The following is a 19,316-nucleotide window of genomic DNA, read 5'->3' on the forward strand; positions in this document are numbered from 1 at the left end:
ACCGGGTGCACCTGTGAGCGCGTGAGTATAAGAAACGGTTCGGTGCGTGAGATGGAGAGAGTATAGGAAACAGTTCGGTGCCTGAGAACTGTGTGAGTGTATAAGAAACGGTTCGGTGCCTGAGAACGGTGTGAGTGTATGAGTAACGGTTCAGTGCATGAGAACTGCGTGAGTGTATGAGTAACGGTTCAGTGCATGAGAACTGCGAGAGTGTATGAGTAACGGTTTGGTGCCTGAGAACTGTGTGAGTGTATAAGAAACGGTTCGGTGCATGAGAACTGTGTGAGTGTATAAGAAACGGTCCGGTGCGTGAGAATGAGAAACGGTTCGGTGCGTGAGAATGAGAAACGGTTCGGTGCGTGACAAACTAAGTATAACAAGCATTGGCATGGCCAATAGGTCTGGCTTTTGGGATCTTATAAGTGTTTAGTTATCCAGCAGAATATCCTTGGTGCAATAACATCAACTGTTGCGTGGCTAAAAACTTCTAAGGTCCTAAAGGCGAGACCTATTGGCTATGCCAATGCTTGTTCTGTTTTTTCTTGTCACACATAATGAAATATAGTTCACTGTTAACTATTGGTACAGTAAAAATAAATATCGTCCCTCGCAGCAATCGAGCATAGAGCAGTTTTGAGTCCGTCAGGGAGCCTGTCTGTCTGGCGTTTAAAGACGCGTGTGGCAGCCACCATAAATTGTTCAGTGCTGGCAAAGTCCCTGCTCTGGGTTTAGTAGCACCTTCTTTGGGGTGCACTGCAGTATCACCCATGCAGTTAACTCCGGACAATTTATGTTGAATGCATGCAGTGCCCAGGGCTGTCAGTCAATCATCATGTTACTTCACACGCTCCCATCTCTTCACTTGTTGGGGTGAGATCAGGAGTCTTACTGACCGCACAACACCCAGGTACACAAGCATTTGCATTGCAATAGGTCTCGCATTTTGAAAAACTTTTTTTTAGAGTTGGAGCTACTGGCTTGGTCATGGAAATGTTTGTAACGTATGAAGATGTTAGCTTTTTTAACACCTTTAAGTGCTCATAAGTAATGTCTTAGGGGCATGGCAGAAAGCGAGACCTTGATCTTACTGCATAGAAAACTAGGAGTAGAAACACTGCTGTGTAACTTGCTTCGGGGAGACGGGAGGGCGGGGGTGCTGGTGGTAGGGGGGGTCTTTGCAAATGTATTCCTGCCAACATCTGAAGACCCTGCTGTTTCCTCCTGAACGCTGGTATTTACTAAAGCGGTTTTCTGTTTTTATGGGATATTTTTATTTTAAAGCAACAGAAAATTTGGGCAAGCGCAGATCATAAATGAAATGGTAACCTGGTGCATTTTCTTAGAAATATACACATTGGCATTGGATTACTGCACACACAATTTTGCTTATTTAGTATTTTTCACCTTGAACGAATTTTTTAAACTGTAAAAAAAAAAGTACTTAGGGAATAGCTCCAGGCCTCTTCTGCTCCCCGATATGATAGTTTCTAGTATTTTCCACTCTTTTAATCTTGGTAGGAGATGATAAGCCACAGCCATAGGGGGGCTGTGGAGGGGCTGCTAGGAAACAGCGCCTGGTGCATATGTGGAGACCGAGCAGGGGAAAGCGCTTGATCATTCGCCACTGCCTCCTGAAAGTTTTGCGCTGCCAGATCTTCGGTGCCATCCTAGACCGTCGTCTGTGGTGTGTAAGGAAGGCTCGCGAGTAGCTTTAGCCATTCTCAAGTATACTTGGAGACCACGAGACAAAGAATTGCCTTTTATAAAAATAAAAACTTCACCTATGTGACGTCTGGTCTCTGATTTTGTCACACAACATAAAATACCAGAGGCCGCTGCTACGATAGATATCTCCACAGACCTTCCACTGATTGAAACCCTGCATTCGGGTGCACAGTATGGAGCAGAGGCCTCTTGTAGACTGTGAAACAGCCTGTCCCCCGTGGGCCCCTCGCAGCTCCGCAGAGTTCAAATGCTTGTTCCCCGCAGAACGAAGCGTCGACCGCTTCCACGGATGACTGAGGTTTCATGTCCATTCACACGGTGACGCCATCAGCCTTTGATATGTATTATTGTCGGTGGCCCGGTGCACGAGGCGCTTGAATCCCAAGCAGTAGCGCTGCTGGGAACAGGGGGCTCAGTCCCAGGACCCCAGAGCAGCAGGACATGTACAGATGTCTGGAGCTGTAAAAGTCGCGATGGCAGTGCAACGCACCAGTCACACCTCAACATGCCTCTCAATGCGAGCGAGATATAAACCTGGCCTCCTGTCCGCCATCCCTTGACCCCGCAGACAGCGCTACGAGGAGAGATGGCATGGAATCTATCTGCTTTAAAATGATTAACGGTCCCAAGGGCCCCCCAACGAGGCACCCCCAGACCACACCTCCTTTACCGCGGCCGAAAGAGCGCTGCTGACTCCACTGTATCAGAATGACTTCTTGGAGGAGGAAGAGTGATGACGTAGTATCGGCTCGATCTCCTGTTAAGACCCTTCAGGGCATAAGCCCGCCCTTCCTGGGATATCCCAACACCCACCCCTGAGGACTGCTGGGGTACAGTGTGATTGGCTAGAGCTGAAGCCCTGTTAGAATGGGAGAAAAAAAAAGAAAATACGTTTTGTTTGCTGTCGAGATTGCGTATTGCTGACAGACTCTGGACATTTAGTAAAGACAGCATTGAGGAAGAGCAAGACTCATTGTAATAATGACGAGCGAGTCACCGAGGCAGTACGCACTGCGCGAGACAAGAGAGCAGGAGTCTGAGGCTCCGATGGGGCACATGGGGGCGAGTTGTCCATAAGAGGCCAGGAAAGCTGATCTGAGACATTTAAAAAATAAGCAGGTCTAGCACATAAGCTTCTGCTAAATTAATAGGCAGTAAAATGTAAACAAATAATGGCGAATGAAATGGAAATATATTTTCATTCAAGTGTTGAGTTGTACGTTTTATAAAACAGCAGCGCCTGACTTCGAAACTGATTGTATTCAGTGCTTTAAATGGAAATATAGAAGTGCAGGTGCTCACTATTTACAGTACCCGTTTGCTGGTGAGAAGTGCAGGTACTCTCGCATTAAATGTATTGCAGCAGTGCTGAGAAGTGCCGGTACTCTCCCCATCAAATTAAAGAAGTGCGGGTCCACAGTACCGGTTAGTACCTGTCCATTTAAAGCACTGATATTTGATTAAATATTTATGATTTACTCAACACTTCTCATGATTCTGGTATGCGTTCAAGCATGATTTATGCTATGTACTGAAAAGGAATATGCTACTTACCAGTATGCATCTGTTCTTGGCATGTAGAGCTGCAGAGCCACACACTGAGGATAATGTCGCCATCTGGTGTTGGGCTCGGATGATTGCAGGTTGTTGTTGTCTTCGGAAGAAGCCTTTGGTCACGAGATTGGTGACTCCTCCCCTGGACAACAGTGCGCATGGGCATCCACTCCATCCTCAGATTGTTTTTCGCCATGATGGGAAATGATGGAGTGTTTAAGAAGTAAAGAGAAAGGATGTCCATGTGTAATGTCTAATTAAGACAATGCTGGAACGGATACAGGTCCCGGGGAGGCGGGTGGGCGAGTGTGGCTCTGCACCTCTACATGCCAACAACAGATGCATACTGGTAAGTAGCATATTCCGTTCGAGGCATATGAGCTGCAGATCACACACTAAGGATAGACTATATAGCAGTGTCTCCCTTAGCGGTGGTCACCTGTATCAGTTGCAGCAGTTTGGAATAGAGTTTTTAGGACAGCTTGGCCTACTGAAGCTTGTTGTTTGGATTGCACATCGACACAGTAGTGCTTAGTGAAGGTGTGTGTAGTAGACCATGTGGCTGCTTTGCAAATGTCTTCTAAGGGGATATTCCCTAAGAATGCCATAGAAGCCCCTATTTTACGCGTGGAGTGTGCCCTAGGGGGAACGGTAAGAGTACGTTTAGCTTTTTGGTAACATATTTGGATACATTTGACTATCCATCTGGCGATACCCGATTTTGAGATAGGGTTGCCTTTATGTGGTGGCGCGAAAGCAACAAACAGTTGCTTGGTTTTCCGAAAAGGTTTGGTTCTGTCGATGTAATACAGTAAGGCTCTTTTAACATCTAAGGTGTGAAGTGCCCTCTCAGCTACTGAGTCTGGATTAGGGAAGAAGACTGGCAGTTCGACTGACTGGTTTAGATGGAAAGGGGGAATGACTTTAGGGAGGAATTTTGGATTCGTCCTAAGAACCACTTTGTTCCGATGTAGTTGGAGGAAGGGTTCTTCGAGAGTTAAGGCTTGTATTTCACTTACTCTTCGTAGGGATGTGATTGCGATGAGGAAAGCCACTTTCCATGTTAGGAACTGCAGTTCGCATTTGTGCATTGGTTCAAATGGGGGACCCATGAGCCTTGTTAGAACAATATTAAGGTTCCACACCGGGGAAGGTGGTAACCTTGGAGGAATGATTCTTTTAAGACCCTCCATAAATGCTTTAATGGCAGGTACCTTAAAGAGGGACAGGTGTGGTCTATTTTGCAAATAGGCTGCTAATGCCGCTAGATGTAGACGTATAGAGGAATACGCTAAATTGCATCTTTGCAGGTGTAATAAATAGCAAATGATGTTTTGGATGGAAGCATCCAGTGGTTGTATGTCATTGTTAGTGCAGTAAATGGCAAATATTTTCCATTTTGCAGCATAGCATGCCCTAGTAGTAGGTCTCCTGGCTTCTTTAATGATATGCATACAGTCTGGAGGCAGGTTGAGGTACCCAAACTCGAAGACTTCAGGAGCCAGATTGCCAAGTTCAGTGTTTGAGGATCTGAGTGTCTGATTTCTCCATGGTTCTGGGTTAGAAGTTCTGGGGAGAGATGCAGTTTTTGATGTGGAACTAGCAATAGTTCCAAAAGTGTGGTGAACCAGGGTTGACGTGCCCAAGTGGGAGCCACTAGGATGAGTGTTAGCAACTGTTGTTTCAGTTTGCGTACCACAAATGGAATGAGTGGGAGAGGCGGAAAAGCGTACGCAAATCTGCCTGACCAGTTCATCCATATTGCATTGCCCTTTGACCGTGGGTGTGGGAACCTGGCGGCGAAGGTTGGGCATTTTGCGTTTTCTTGTGTGGCGAACAGGTCTATGTCTGGTTGTCCCCACTTTTGGAAGAATGGGAGTAAGACTTTGGGGTGTAGTTCCCATTCGTGTATCTGCTGTGTGTGGCGACTTAAGAGGTCGGCCACCTGGTTCTGAACCCCTGGGAGGTGTTCTGCTAGCAGGTAGATGTTTTGGGGAATCGCTCATCTCCAAATTTGCTGCGCCAGTTGGGACAGTTGTAGAGAATGTGTCCCTCCTTGTTTCTGTATGTAATACATTGTGGTCATGTTGTCCGTGCGTATGAGGACAGTCTTGTTTTGTAGATGCACTTGGAAGGATTTTAGTGCTAGGAACACCGCTAGAAGTTCTAGGTGATGGATGTGGAGCCGTTTTTGTTGAGTGGTCCACCTTCCCTGAGTGGTGTGTCGAAGGAGGTGGGCTCCCCACCCCGTGAGAGATGCGTCGGTGGTCAGAACAACTTGTGGAAGAGGGTCCAAGAACGGCCACCCTTTGGACAGGTTGATGGTGTTCCACCACTTCAGGGAGCGAAGTGAGCGGCTGTCCACCAACACCAGATCGGTAAGTTGTCCGTGGGCCATGGTTCCCCTGTCGTGCTAGACATTCCTGTAAGGGACGCATTTGAAGGCGTGCGTAGGGTACTATGGCGATGCATGACGCCATCATGCCTAAGAGTTGCATGAACACTCTTGCAGGGAGAGAGTGTTGTGTTTGAAATGTTTTGACGAGACTGTATGTTGGCTATCCTGGCTATGCTGGGATAAGCTACGGCTTTGGCTGTGTCTATGGTGGCTCCCAGGTATTGTTGTACTTGGGAGGGTTGTAGTTGAGATTTGGGATAGTTGATGGTAAATCCCAAGTTGTGGAGGGTGGAGGGTGTGAATAGTGCGGTGAGTGTGGAGAACGCATTGGTCTAGAGTGTTGGCTTTTATGAGCCAATCGTCCAGATAGGGGAAGACATGGATTTCTTGTCTCCGGAGGTATGCTGCCACAACTGCCAAGCATTTGGTGAACACCCTGGGTGCAGTTGTTACTCCGAATGGGAGAACTGTAAACTGATAGTGTTGACCGTCTACCACGAATCGTAGATACTTCCTGTGAGCGGCATGCATAGGGATGTGAAAATATGCATCCTTGAGGTCTAATGTGGCAAGGAAGTCTCCTTGTTGAAGTAATGGAAGGACCTGTTGGAGAGTGATCATGTGGAAATGATCCGATTGTATGTACTGGTTTAGGAGTCTGAGGTCCAGTATGGGTCTTAAGGTTTTGTCCTTTTTGGGAATGAGGAAGTATAGGGAATATACTCCTGTGCCTTGATGTTGTAGCGGAACAGGTTCTATTGCGTGTTTTTGAAGCAAAGACTATTTCTTGTTTGAGGAGCATGAGGTGGTGAGACGTCATGGGACGGTGCCTGGGTGGTATGTTTGGGGGTGGGTTTATGAGTTCGAGGCAGTAGCCAGATTGGATAATTTGTCTTACCCATCTGTCTGTAGTGGTGGTATTACAGACAGGTAGGAACTGTTGAAGTCTTCCCCCGACCGGAGCGGAATGGTCTGGGGGGGGAGTAGTGGCGAGTCACTGTTTGGTGGCTGTAGAGGTGCGGGTGTTGTTGTTGTTGCCCCGTCCTCGGCCTTTAGTATTGTTTCCCCGATAACCTCCTCTAAAATATCCTCTGTTAGGGGATGTTTGACCTGATGCTTTGAAGCTGGAAGAGTTGTCTGTTCCCACATTTTTGGAAGCTCCTCTATAAAAGGAGCGACGAAAGGAGCCTCTGGGTTGAGTAGACTGCAATGCTACCATAGATTTGGCAGTCTCATTATCCTTCTTCATTTTTTTCTAGGGCAGTGTCTACTGCAGGGCCGAATAGTTGCTCCTGATTAAGGGGTTGAGCAAGAATGGTGGTTTGGACTTCCGGCTTGAAGCCGGAAATGCGCAGCCATGCGTGGCGTCTAAGCAAAACGCTTGTGTTGACTGCTCTAGAGGCGGTGTCCGCTGCGTCTAAGGCACATTTAATGGAGGCATTGGATATTAGTTTGCCCTCTTGGATGAGGTCAGTAGCCTGCGTTCTGAACGGTTCAGGTAGGTGTTGCAAGAGATCCTCTAATTGATCATAATGGGCTCTATCATAACGAGCCAATAGGGCTTGTGTATTTGCAGTACGCCAGTGGTTAGCAGCTTGAGCGGCAACCCTTTTGCCGGAAGCCTCCAGGAGTTTAGACTCTGTCTGGGGGTGGCGTGTCTCCGGTTGTTTGGGAGTTTGCCCGTTTTCTGGCATTTGATACGACTAGTGAGTCTAGGGGGAGTTGCGCCTTGATGTACGCAGGATCTTGGGGCGCGGGTCTATATTTTTTTTCTATTTTGGGGTTGAGAACCCTGGCTCTGACAGGGTCTTTAAAGACCTCATTGGCATGCTTTATCACTCCCTTAATCATGGGTAGAATGTGAACTGTTTTCTGCGACTGCTCAAAGGTGTCGAGTAGAAAATCCTCCTCAGGAGTGTCGGTGTGCATGGTGACACCATGAAACGATGCTGCTCTGTTTATAAGCTGACCGAACCCTAAATGGTCATCAGGAGGGGATGGTTTAGAGGGGTATGGAGTGGGGTTAGGCATATCAGGCATAGGGTAAGTCCAGTCATCTACTGGTGCTGTGTCCGGGAGTGTAAAGGGATCAGTCAGATCAGTGGGATAAGTAAAGAAATCTGGGTCTCCCCCTCCCCCTAAATCATCATCATCCTGTGGAGGTGGTGTGTGAGAAGGAGATGGTAGAGGCGGTGGGGGTGGGGGGGATGGAATAGGAGGTAATGTAGGAGAGGAAGGACGTATGGGTGAAGTGGCACAGTCCTTCCTCTTTGGAGGTGCTGGAGGAGGTGTTGTGTCCAGCTTCCTTTTCTTGTAGGGCACCGCTGTGACATGTCCAGTTTTGGGATTTATGTAAATCCTTTTTTTGCCTTGGATCAGGCCGAAAGAGTTCCTCACTGTCCGAAGGCGGCTTTGGCGCCGACTTTTTTGGTTCTGATTTCGATTTGTGTTCCTTATGGACTTGTTTTGGCACCGAGGATGTTTTTGGTGCCGAAGAACTTTTCGGTTCCGGTGGAATTTTCGGTGCCGACAAACCCTTCGGTGCCGAAGAACCCTTCGGTGCCGAAGAACCCTTCGGTGCCGACGAGCCTTTTGGTGTCGGTGGAGACCTCGGTGCCGAAGAACGTTTCGGTGCCGGTGGAGATGTTGGCGTCGAGTGACGTTTCGGGGCAGATGGAGATTTGGGTCTCGGAGCCTGCTTCGGTGCCGAAGGTATTATAGGCACAATGACATGAGGTTTGCTCGAGCCCGAGCCACCTGCAGGCTTACTTTTCTTCGGAGCCGGGCCCGAGGGCGGGGCTTCTGAAGATGTTTTTGGATCGCGACTGGGCCCAGGTGGCAGAGTCTTGACCAATGTCTTTTTGGGTGGTGTTGGGGTAGGGGGGGCTGGTACTCACAGGCTGCCCCGGAAAAGAATCGTCGGCCTCTGACACGATCTGGAGATCTTCGGAGTCATCGTCAGGGACATCCTGTGCAAAGATTTCTTCTGGTTCCGGAATCGGCTTGGCCATGATATGGCGTCGAGCTCTTCGGTCCCGGATAGTTTTCTTCGAACGGAATGCGGCGCAGGCTGGACAGCTGGATTCGTTGTGGTCTGGTGAAAGGCACAAATTACAGACCTCGTGGTGATCGCTATGAGGGAACTTTGCTCCACATTGGGGGCATTTTTTTAAAAGGTGTCCTTTCCATCAGCCGCGTCCGGAGTCGGTCCGATATCGATTTCGACGTCGAGTTTTCAAATTTTGAGAGTTGTAGTGATTGCTATAAGTTTTCTGCTGGAGAGGAAAAAAGTTCATCCGAACCCAATGGCGGAAAAAAACAATCTGAGGATGGAGTGGATGCCCATGCGCACTGTTGTCCAGGGGAGGAGTCACCAATCTCGTGACCAAAGACTTCTTCCGAAGACAACAACAACCTGCAATCATCCGAGCCCAACACCAGATGGCGATCTTATCCTCAGTGTGTGATCTGCAGCTCATATGCCTCGAACATTAGTCTCAGCACGCAATGAAAAAAGAATATCGAATGTAAATATACCCACTCTCGACTTCTTGGCAATGAGGATGCCAATGCTGAAATCGGTGGCGGTGACAGACATTCTCTTGAACTGCATTGATAGATGCTACATTAATATTTTAAGGGCGCAAATGATGAATATGTGGGAGCCTAATGTTAGAGGCCGTAAAAGCAGCGCGGCGTTTGCATGGCTTGTCCCGCGAAGGTACAGCTGTGACGCGTGACATTTCTGCCTACAGGAGCAGTGAAGCAGCCTCAGTGAAAGCTGCCATCAGACTGGGAGGGCAGGGGGGCGGGAGGAGGCGGAGCCGCAGCGAGCGGAAGTGACTCCGCTGTCAGCAGTGGGAAGCAGAGCGTCGCTCTCCCAGCCCGCTTTGTGCGTGCGTGTATGTGTGTGCGCGTATGTTCGGTCTGACTGAAGAGCCGCACACCCCCTGCACCTCCGCCGGAGGATAAAACAAGAAGAAATGGGTAAGGTGCTTCCATTGCACCCCGGTGCTAAAAGGGACCCTACGCTTCTGTCCATGCACTGTTGTGGTTGCGAACTCTTAGTAGATGAGTTTTCAAAGTGCTGCTGGCAGTTGGCGCGTGCACGATTGCGTGAACGCAAGCTTGTCGCCAGCCAGCAGCACTTTGAAAACTCACCTACTAAAGTCTCTCCGAGCAGCGCATGCGCGCTGACTCAGCGAGACCTAATAAACGGTTTGGTGTGTACGAACGGTGCAAGGGAATGAATCTATTATATATGTAACCAAAGTCCTGATCCTCCAAATATAAGGAGGGGATAAGCCACAGGTCGGGACCACAGACAGGCACACTTTCCAACAGAATCCAAGTAAGCGGGCTCACGGTTGCATAGCAGACTTTATTGTTCCATGGTAAATGCAGACAAGTGTCCGCCCCAGACGCGTTTCGATCGCCTCCGCGATCTTCATTATATATATAACAAATACAATTTCCTTCTGCTGAAGTGATCGGAGGGACAGAGCGGGGATACCAGGAGGATTACTTTACTAGAAGCAATGGCATGAAGTGTTTCGGCGTGTATGCCTTTTTCAAATGCCATGAAACAAACATGTCTCTCACCAGTTTGCCTTTAAATGTTCAGCGCTCTCACGTCAGTTGCAACACTTCAATGTATATATATGCATACACATACACACACACAAACACTGCTAAGGTGATGCCAAGTGTTTACAAATCACAAACACAGCACTAGATTAGTTTATTAGTTTGGAGAGGATTCAACAATGTACACTTGACAGACATGTCTGCTAGCATCGCCAAAGCAGCTTACCATGGGAGCAGGGCAGGACTCGCAGCTTGTCGCCTTCTTCGTACTCATCCAAGCAGATGGCGCAGACATCATACTCATCACCTGGAGAGACACAAGACAAACACCCTGGTTTAGCATCAGTGAACCTGAACGTCCCACGGCAATGAGAGCAGGGGCATCAGAGAGCTCACATCCTACGTGTAGTACATCAGGGGTGGACTGTACGCCGGCTACAAGAGGGCATGAGCCGCTTCCCTTGCAGACCACAGACTAAACCGAGAGGAACAGGAATATTGGCCTCATCACAGACGTTTATAGCAGTCCCTGCAAAGCACAATCTATAGTAATGTTGCAGATGAAACCCCCCTTTCGCTCTGTATCTGTAACTGGCCATGTGTCGCCCCATCCGTAGCCACACGCCCCTCCCTTCGGTTTGTAAACCTTTCCATCATATGCAGTCATGCAGTACCTGGCATGCACCGCTGTCCCCATTCACAGACTCATTTCTAACACTGATAGTGAGTCCAGCCCTCTTACACTTCCTCTGCCTGCAGTCAATGCCTCGTTCTCTCATCTGGTTTGCAAAAAGCCAATACAAATTAGAGAACGAATGTGAGGGAGTTGTATCGATGCCCTGACAAAGGTGATCACTTCTTGCCGGCAGCAAGGCGCTCAGTCTGTCTTGCTACCTCCAGGGGCGGAGACGAAGGGCTTTGGGGCTCCCCTCTGCTGCTGGTGCAGCAGACGCTTGGAAGAACCCAGCAGCAAATGGCACCTCTGAAAGCTGTCAGGTCAGTGAGGGCTTGTGGCATCTTCTCGAGAAGGCCTTTTTGGAGTGGTCGGGCAAAGCTGTGCCTTACAACCCTCATAGGTGAGGCGTAAAGCCCTCTGAATCCAGAAAACCCCAGCAATCCCTCCGATCACAGGCGCATGACAGGGCGCTGCAACTTCTCGCCTGGAGGCCTTCCTACCGGCTCTGTCCACCAAGATCTACTCACACACCGCAGGCATCACTGTTCTGAGCAGGATTGAACCATGAATGCACTGATCCAGCACTTTCAAACCTTCATATATGCCCACACACTGCCACTGGACGTGCTTCCAGCACTTTTATATGACTCCACTTTGAGCCTTCCTCCATCTGACGTGCAAAAACCCGACCCTCCCCCCGCCAACCCCAGCAGCAAACCTGGGAGGATGCAAACACTGCTTGCATGCCTTGCATCACGACACGCAATCTGCTATGACCACACGATGGAAATGGACTTGCAAAAGTGTGGCTAAGGCACGCCAGGGCCGCAGGCTTTCATCAAACATCCCAAGCATTCACAATCAGGAATAGGGCACAAGGACACAAGGCCGTCAGGAGGGGAGCCGGGATCCAGCGGCCAGACAAACATCTTTAGTGCAATGCGTCTTTCTGCGGACCAGCAACACTCAAATCACAACTCAAGAAGCTAAGGCGGTAGGAGGGTAAACCGGGATCATTCCCGAAAGCTAACGCATTCACCAAGCACCGACTCCTGCGTTAGTAATCCAAGATTACCGAAATCATTCCTGAAAACTGAAGCATGCACCCAGCACTGACTCCGGAGTTAGTTCTAAACCCCAGCACTGACTCCGGCGTTAGTAATCCGAGATTACCAGGATCATTCCTGAAAACTAATGCATGCACCCAGCACTGACTCCGGCGTTAGTAATCCAAGATTGCCGGGATCGTTCCTGAAAACGGAAGCATGCACCCAGCATTTACTCCGGCGTTAGTAATCTAAGATTACTGGGATCATTCCTGAAAACTAAAGTGACCTTCTGTACTTTACAGGCCCTCTCCAAGGCAGTTATCCATTTGTGGATGTCATCCCCACTCTGGTAGGGAGGGACAATCTTACTTAGGTTTCTATGGTCATAAGATCTCTCCCTATCTCTAGGGAAATTGCTGCCACCAAAGGACTCTAGTCCCTCCTTTTTACTAGCTCTGTAGAGCTCGAGGGCTTCCCTATCTAAGGCCATCTGCTGCTTTCTGAGGTTGAACTTGTCTTGCTCATACTTCAGCAGTCTCTCTCTCCTCTCCTGTGAGGCTTCCCTCCTTCTGTGAGAAGAAAAAGAGGTTCCTATAGAGGAGTTACACTGGATAGATCCCCTTGACAGCGATCTATCCCTTCTAGCCCTGTTGTCAGGCCTACCAGGAGGAATACAGGAAGTGGCATTATTGTCATCCTCCTCATCCTGATGGTCTGTGTTCACCAGAGTCTGGTCATTGTCACCAGTCTGGTCAGCATTAGAGTTAGGGTCAGGGGAGTTTCCACCCCTGGACCCACCCTCAGGCGCTGCCACACCCACACTGTCTAAATCATCAGGCCCACTAGGCCCTGTCATATCATCCAGTTTCAGTATCTTTATGAGATGCTGGGTGGATGGACTTTTGCCTGTCCTCAGCTTCCTAATGGAACATAAGGCCCTAAGCTGAGCAAAGGAGAGATCCTAATATTTATAGGGAAGGAGCTCACTGGTTCCAGGTAGGGACCCAGTGGTTCCTGGCTGGTTAGACATTACTAATGTGGTGTGGTGTATTGCACTACCTACACTAGTGTGGCCTACTAAACTCTCTTGAGTTGTAGAAAGGGTGTGCTATCCCTTAACACACAACTCTAAGTTCAGTAGAACTTACTGTAGCTAAACTTGATATTATATGTACCTCAGGTACCTTTAGTGGTTTTCAGTTGATCAATTCAATTGAGATTATCTGGTAAAACAATAGCAAGCTGGAATCCCACACGCTGCACACCAATGTGAGAAGGTGGCCTGATATATGCTGTCCACTAGTTCTAGTGGGCACCTTGTATCAGTCCAAACAACCCCTTATGGTAAATGGTTAAAGACAACCTTATATGAAAGCTATCCTAGTGGTAGCTATGGAGAGCAGCCTTCAGGCTAAGTCTTGAAGGAATGTAAAGCAGCTTGTTTTACCAGTCTATAATCTCTTGAATGATCAAATTAAAAGACAACCACACCAGGTATATATTCAAAATATATGTATTTAAGATAAATCACACCCCTCTAGTCTCTTTATGAGACTGGAGTTCGAAGTACTTAGTTTACAAGTGAGCAAGCATCAGTAAAAACACAAATACACGTTTGGGCCCTAGGGGCGTACCAAACCATATACCAAAAAAGTGGTATAAGAACCACGACTGGAATAGGCACTAGGCCTATTGCCTCTAGAATCGCTGGGACCCCAAGGAACCACCCAAGGTTGTGACACAGGGGACCCACGGGAGCTGTGTGCAGTGTGTAAACACAACCGCGAGTTCCTATTATCTTCTATGGGCAATGTCGCGGTTGGAATTTTAAAGATTAGGGACACTTCTAATCGAGTCAGGACCAAACCCTTTTAGACTTAAGAAGTTCTAGGGCTAGCACCCACGAGAGCACCGGAGTACTCGAGTTACCTCACCCAGGGAAACCTGGTGCATAGGTGTCTTTTGGTGTCGGGTCGCGTCGTCAATTCCAATGGAAGCCTGCAAAGAACTGCTGCTGCCGTGAAGAGGAGAAGTGTCCGAAGAGATCCAAGCCTGGATCTGGGATGTAAGGAACCTGAAAGCAGAGGGGACAGAGTCTGGGTCACTTGCCAGTGACCTAGGGCAGGATGGACCAATGCCCACAGATATCGGGTGCTTCAGGTGAGTTGATGGGTGTCTTGACTCTTCGTCGACGCCTCCTGGACCTCGTGGCTGAAGTCCACGAGCCAGATTCGAGCTGTCCCACAAAGTCTGTCGAGTGCTGCGGTGTCGGCGACCAGAATGGACCCAACAAGCCTTGGCAATGGCAAGTCACAGGAATGCAGAGAAAGGACTGCGGTGCAGACCGGCAAGGTCTGAGGGACTCACCCAGCGAGGGTAAGTCAGGGCACGTCTGGAGCAATCAGGAACGCCCAATCAGAAAAGGAGTTGCCTTCGTGGGGACCTGCGATCGCGAAGGAGCCTCAAGCGATCGCATTTGAAGCTGGCCCACAGGTCACTCGTGGAGTGGAGGCCAACAATCTTCGGTGCAGGAGGTGCTCAAGGCTGGGGCTACTCGGAGCCCAAAGCACAACTTCGAGGAGGACCAGGAAGATAGTGTTGCTGCAAAAGTTCACGGTGTCCAGGGGTCACGGATCCACGTCACCCACGATAGCCACGGGCCTCAGGGTAGCCTCGGGGAAGTCTGGAAATCCACCTCTGGGGATGCAGAGACTTCGGCGTCCGGCGAGAGCTTCAGAATTGCAGACCGGTCAGTTGCTTCTTTGGTGCCTGCCAAGCAGGGGAGTCACTCCTTGACCCCAAGGGAGATCTCTTCAGTCTTCTAGTCAGGATAGAACGTTGAAGGTCCAGGATGTACGTTACAGAGTTTCGTCCAGGGTAATCTAAAGTTCTAGGGACTGGATTCCTACACTTAAACCAAGTTTAGGGGATGGACTAACTCTAAGGCCCCACCTATGGGTGGGCCAGGAAAGAGGGGTGGTTACACCCATTTCCTTTGTCCAGTTTCGCGCCAGAGCAGGGGCAGGTAGTGCCAGAGCAGGGGCAGGTAACCCCTGCAACCGGTTTGAACTGGAGTATGCACAGGGACACCGAGTGTGCCTCCAGTGCAGGACTTCAAAGCACCAGAGAGTGCTCCCGCCCAGCCCTAATACACATCAGCCTGTCTGGGAAGGTGGGGACACCTCCCCTCGACAGGAAACCTATTGTCCAGGCCTCCCCTGCCGGAGTTTCGGTCAGCAGCAGGAGGCCAGATCTGTGTCTGTGGCAGAGGCATCCATTTTGTGATGCTAGGGCTCAGGAAAGTCCTACCGGGTTTAGCCAGTGTGAACATGTCTCTCCCTTTAGAAGGGTGGAATGATACCCCCACTGCCAGAATTGGCGGGGGGGGTAGTATTCCAAAACATTTGACACCAAACACGACATGTTTTGATGCAGCCATTCCAAAGTTAGCATTTACCGCGAGGTTCTAATGCACTCAAGAGTATATGGTATGGCTGTATCACAGAACAGCCATAAGGAAGTATTTCCAAAAGCTGCAGAGGGACTCAGCTCATGCTTGGGCACCCTCTCACATAAAACCAATCATTCTGCCTTCAGGATTGTCAAGGCCTGCCATAGGAGTGGCTTGTATGTGTCTGTATAGGGTAGTGATATAGGTAGCCTATACCACAGTAAGGGGTGCAAGCACACCCATACCCAGGCTGCAGTAGCAGACCTGTGGTGTTATTTTGGAGTGCTTCCCATGGGTGGCATAATATATGCTTCTTCCCCTGGTAGGCCTCTGAGGTACCTAGGTACATAGTATACCATATACTAGGGGCTTATAAGGCACTCCAGAATCCAATTGGATATGTACCTAATGTACATGGAAACCATTTTAGAGAGGAAGCAGCTAGGCTGCGGGCCTGATTAGCAGGGCCACAGCCAGACTAAGGGCGAAAAACAGTGAAACACCAGCAAAAAGTGGGGGCACCCATGTGAAGCAGATCCTACTCTCCTACATAAAGCATGCACCCAGCACTGACCCCAGCGTTAGTTATCCCAGATTATCAGGTGTGCATGAACTCTTGAGTAAGGTTCCCAGCAAGAACACCTGTTCCCCATGTTCTATCACCTCCACCAAATGCCTGGAAAAATGGGGCGAAAAATGATTCTTAATACACATTTCTTTAAATATACTTAACTGCAATTCCTAGGTTATAGGAACAGTTTTGGATAAAACAGAGGTCTACAACCTGCTGTGTAGTAAGAGCTCTGGACGTGCAATGAAAATCTCCTCAAGGTACTAATGTTATTAGTGACCACATTAGACAAGATTATTTTAGTGGCCACTATATGCAAGATTAGCAGCAGTGATCGCCTCAGTGCATCAGACAGGGTAACCAGACGAAATGTAAAACAAGCATTGACAAAGCCAATAGGTCTCGCCTTTGGGACCTTATAAGTGTTTAGCCATCCCACACTAAGTACTGGCTAACTTTTGAAATTCGGGCGTAAGCCTGGAATACTATAAGACTAAGACACAGCGGTATCTTTGTTAGGTTATGTTATAGCAATTTATATAGCGCGCTACTACCCATAGGTGTCCAGGCACATTGCGGACCACATACTGCAGAGAGAGACTAGTTTTTAAAAAGCCAGGTTTTAAGATTTTTCCTGAATTCAAGCAAGGATGTGATCTTCCTGAGAGCAAGAGGGAGAGTGTTCCATAACCTGATGATACTTTGTCTAAAGCTCCTTCCCCCCAGTTCATTGTTTTAACTCTGGGTGTAATCATTAAGAAGGCCGTAGCTGAACGTAATGACGTACTATGGGCATACCAATTAGGAGCGTGATGAGGAAACTGTGGGCCCTCTCCAGGAAGAGCCTTATGAGCAATGCAGAGTGCCTTGAACTTCACACGTTGTCCAACCGGAAGCCAACGCAGATCTTGAATTCCCGCTCTAATGGATTGGCATTTAGGTACATCCAAAACCAATCTAGCGGCGGCATTCTGAACTGACTGTAGTCTTCTAAGTTGACTGGACTGCACATTGATATACAAGGCATTACAATAGTCCAACTTAGTTAAGACCAATGAAGTTAGAACAATTTTCCTAGCCTTTCTAGGGATGTAGGGAAGGATTTTACGCACCGTTCTGATCGTATTAAATGCCGAGGACACCACCTTAGAGATCTGAGATTTAAAATGTAGTTTTTCATCTATTATGACCCCCAAATGTTTTGCTTTCGTCACTGGTGTAGGAGGGGGGCCCAAAGAATCAGGCCACCAAGTCGGTGACCAACTAGGAGAAAGCTTTCCGAAAAGCACCACCTCGGTTTTACTTGAGTTTATCTTAAGGCAGTGCCTACTCATCCACTCACTCAAGGAGACCATACAGTCGTTGAGTTTGGTAGAGTAGTTGACATCTTTGTCAATGGTAGAGATCACCAACTGGGTGTCATCAGCATACGAGGTCGGATTAAATCAAAACTTCTGATCAGCGGGGCTAAATCCTGCCCTAATCCTGCATTGAATATATGACTGCATGCGCGAGTGTGCCCGTACGTTAACATACGGTACATGGCAATGTAACTCCCCTCAAGATGCATACTCAATCAAAATAATAATAGCGTCACAGGTTTTAACCAGCTCAGAGTTTTCTGGAAGTGGTACACTTCTAGCTTTCTTGATCTTCGCCACTTCCTGTACACCGAGGGGAGCACCGAGGGCGAGGAGAGGTTGGGAGTGCCATAGGTGCCGCACAGCGCAACAAATTAGAGCAGGATGCAGTTCCATAACAATAATCAAAATAATCATATTATTGTGCATTTTGCTCAAAAACAGATGTAATCCAGGTGGTGACCATGTTGGTGCGTATTTAGTCAGTATCAAGGGGATACATGTTGTTCAATTGTGTTAGGTCAGAGATTGCTGCCTGTCATTTTATGTGCTGTGTATAATTAATGGAGGAGGTGGGTGTGTGTGAGACAGTTGTTGTGTGACAGTGTGGTAAATGTGTGTGTGCAATTGCATGCATAATTGTACAAGATTGGTTATTATGATTTTGTGTATGTTTACTTTCCGTAAGTTCTATTTTGTAGATTTGTGCGACTGGTATGTGTGGACAGAACTGTATATACATATGACAATGTAGAATGCGCCTGTATATACAAACGTGAAAACGGATTGTGGTACATCCCAAAGTAGAGTATGGTGCACGACTCTTCCATACAGGTGCTAATAGTGCACACTATTCACAAGCAATACATCGCAGAAAGGTTAGACTGGTCCTCAGTCTAAGCAGGCACAGTGTGCTGAGAGCGCCATGTCCCTCCACCCTGCGCTCTGGATCCACAACTTGTGCATTGTGTTTTTTCTCCCTTACTTAGTGGATGGTGTGTAAAGGGGGTCATTTTTGCACACGGCGGGGGGTGGGTGCGTTGTTGCAGGTACAGCACCTGTTCACTCTAGAGTGCAGGCTGATTCAGGCTGTGCCGACGACTGCCTGTGCACAATCCCAGGCTGCGGCAGCTTTAAACACCATTAAGAGTGGTCAGGCCCCCTGCAGCCAAAAGACTGGCCAGGCTCCCTCCACATCAAGACACAAAAAGCAGGTGCCTGAGAGAGGCCTCCGGAACACAGACTGAAGGGCACTGTGAGAGACGGCACCCACTCAAATATGTCTGTGCTTCCCTGCTTCAAAGACTGAGGGCGTTTAAAGAACCTTGCTACAGATGTCTAAAAGTGCTAGTACAAGGAGTGTAGAAGACCGCTTTTGTTTCTGTTGCCGTGTGGGAGTAAGGATAAATGGTGCTCCCACAACTTGCAAAGAGAATCCAAAGGTAACAAGGAGACCCGAAAAGACTAGCTCACAATGACGATATTGACTGTCATTTATTTGCAGCATCTGCGCTGGCGTTCATCACTGCAGTCATTGTGCTACCCATTCTAAAGGAAGATAAGTGGCATGAAGATAAAGGATGGACAACTTCCTTACTTCGTTTCTGAGTAAACAGTTAAAGTAATGTGATTTATTAATGTGTAGATATGATTCATTTGCATTCATATACATTTGGATACATTTGGCAGGAGAGAGGCTGTAGCGTAACGTCTAAAGCAGACAACTTCGGACGTTTGGAGTCAAATTCGAGTCTCGGCGTTGGTAAAACTGGCCTTCCAAAAACTAAGGAACCGTGGTCGACTTATGGAGGATCTGATAATGAGGAAGATGTGCGATGCTGTTCCGAGAGCAGCCACCAAAAGAAGAGCTTGATTGGGGCGGTGGTAGGGCACAACTGAGGCGGATGGGCCGGCCTAAAGAAACAAGAAGCGCGAGCAAAAAAA

General features: G+C 48.4%; 1 protein-coding gene across 1 annotated transcript in view; it reads right to left on the minus strand.

Moving 5' to 3' along the window:
• The window catches only part of RNF167 (ring finger protein 167), a 490,868-nt gene that overhangs the window by 51,654 nt on the left and 419,898 nt on the right, over window positions 1–19,316 (minus strand). The window contains exon 9 of the mRNA XM_085636818.1: window positions 10,491–10,571. Coding sequence (XP_085492944.1) covers window positions 10,491–10,571 — 81 coding nt within the window. The remainder of the gene's footprint in view (window positions 1–10,490; window positions 10,572–19,316) is intronic.

Source organism: Triturus cristatus, chromosome 12 (genome assembly GCF_964204655.1).
Source record: "Triturus cristatus chromosome 12, aTriCri1.1, whole genome shotgun sequence".
Taxonomy (NCBI): Eukaryota; Metazoa; Chordata; class Amphibia; order Caudata; family Salamandridae; genus Triturus; species Triturus cristatus.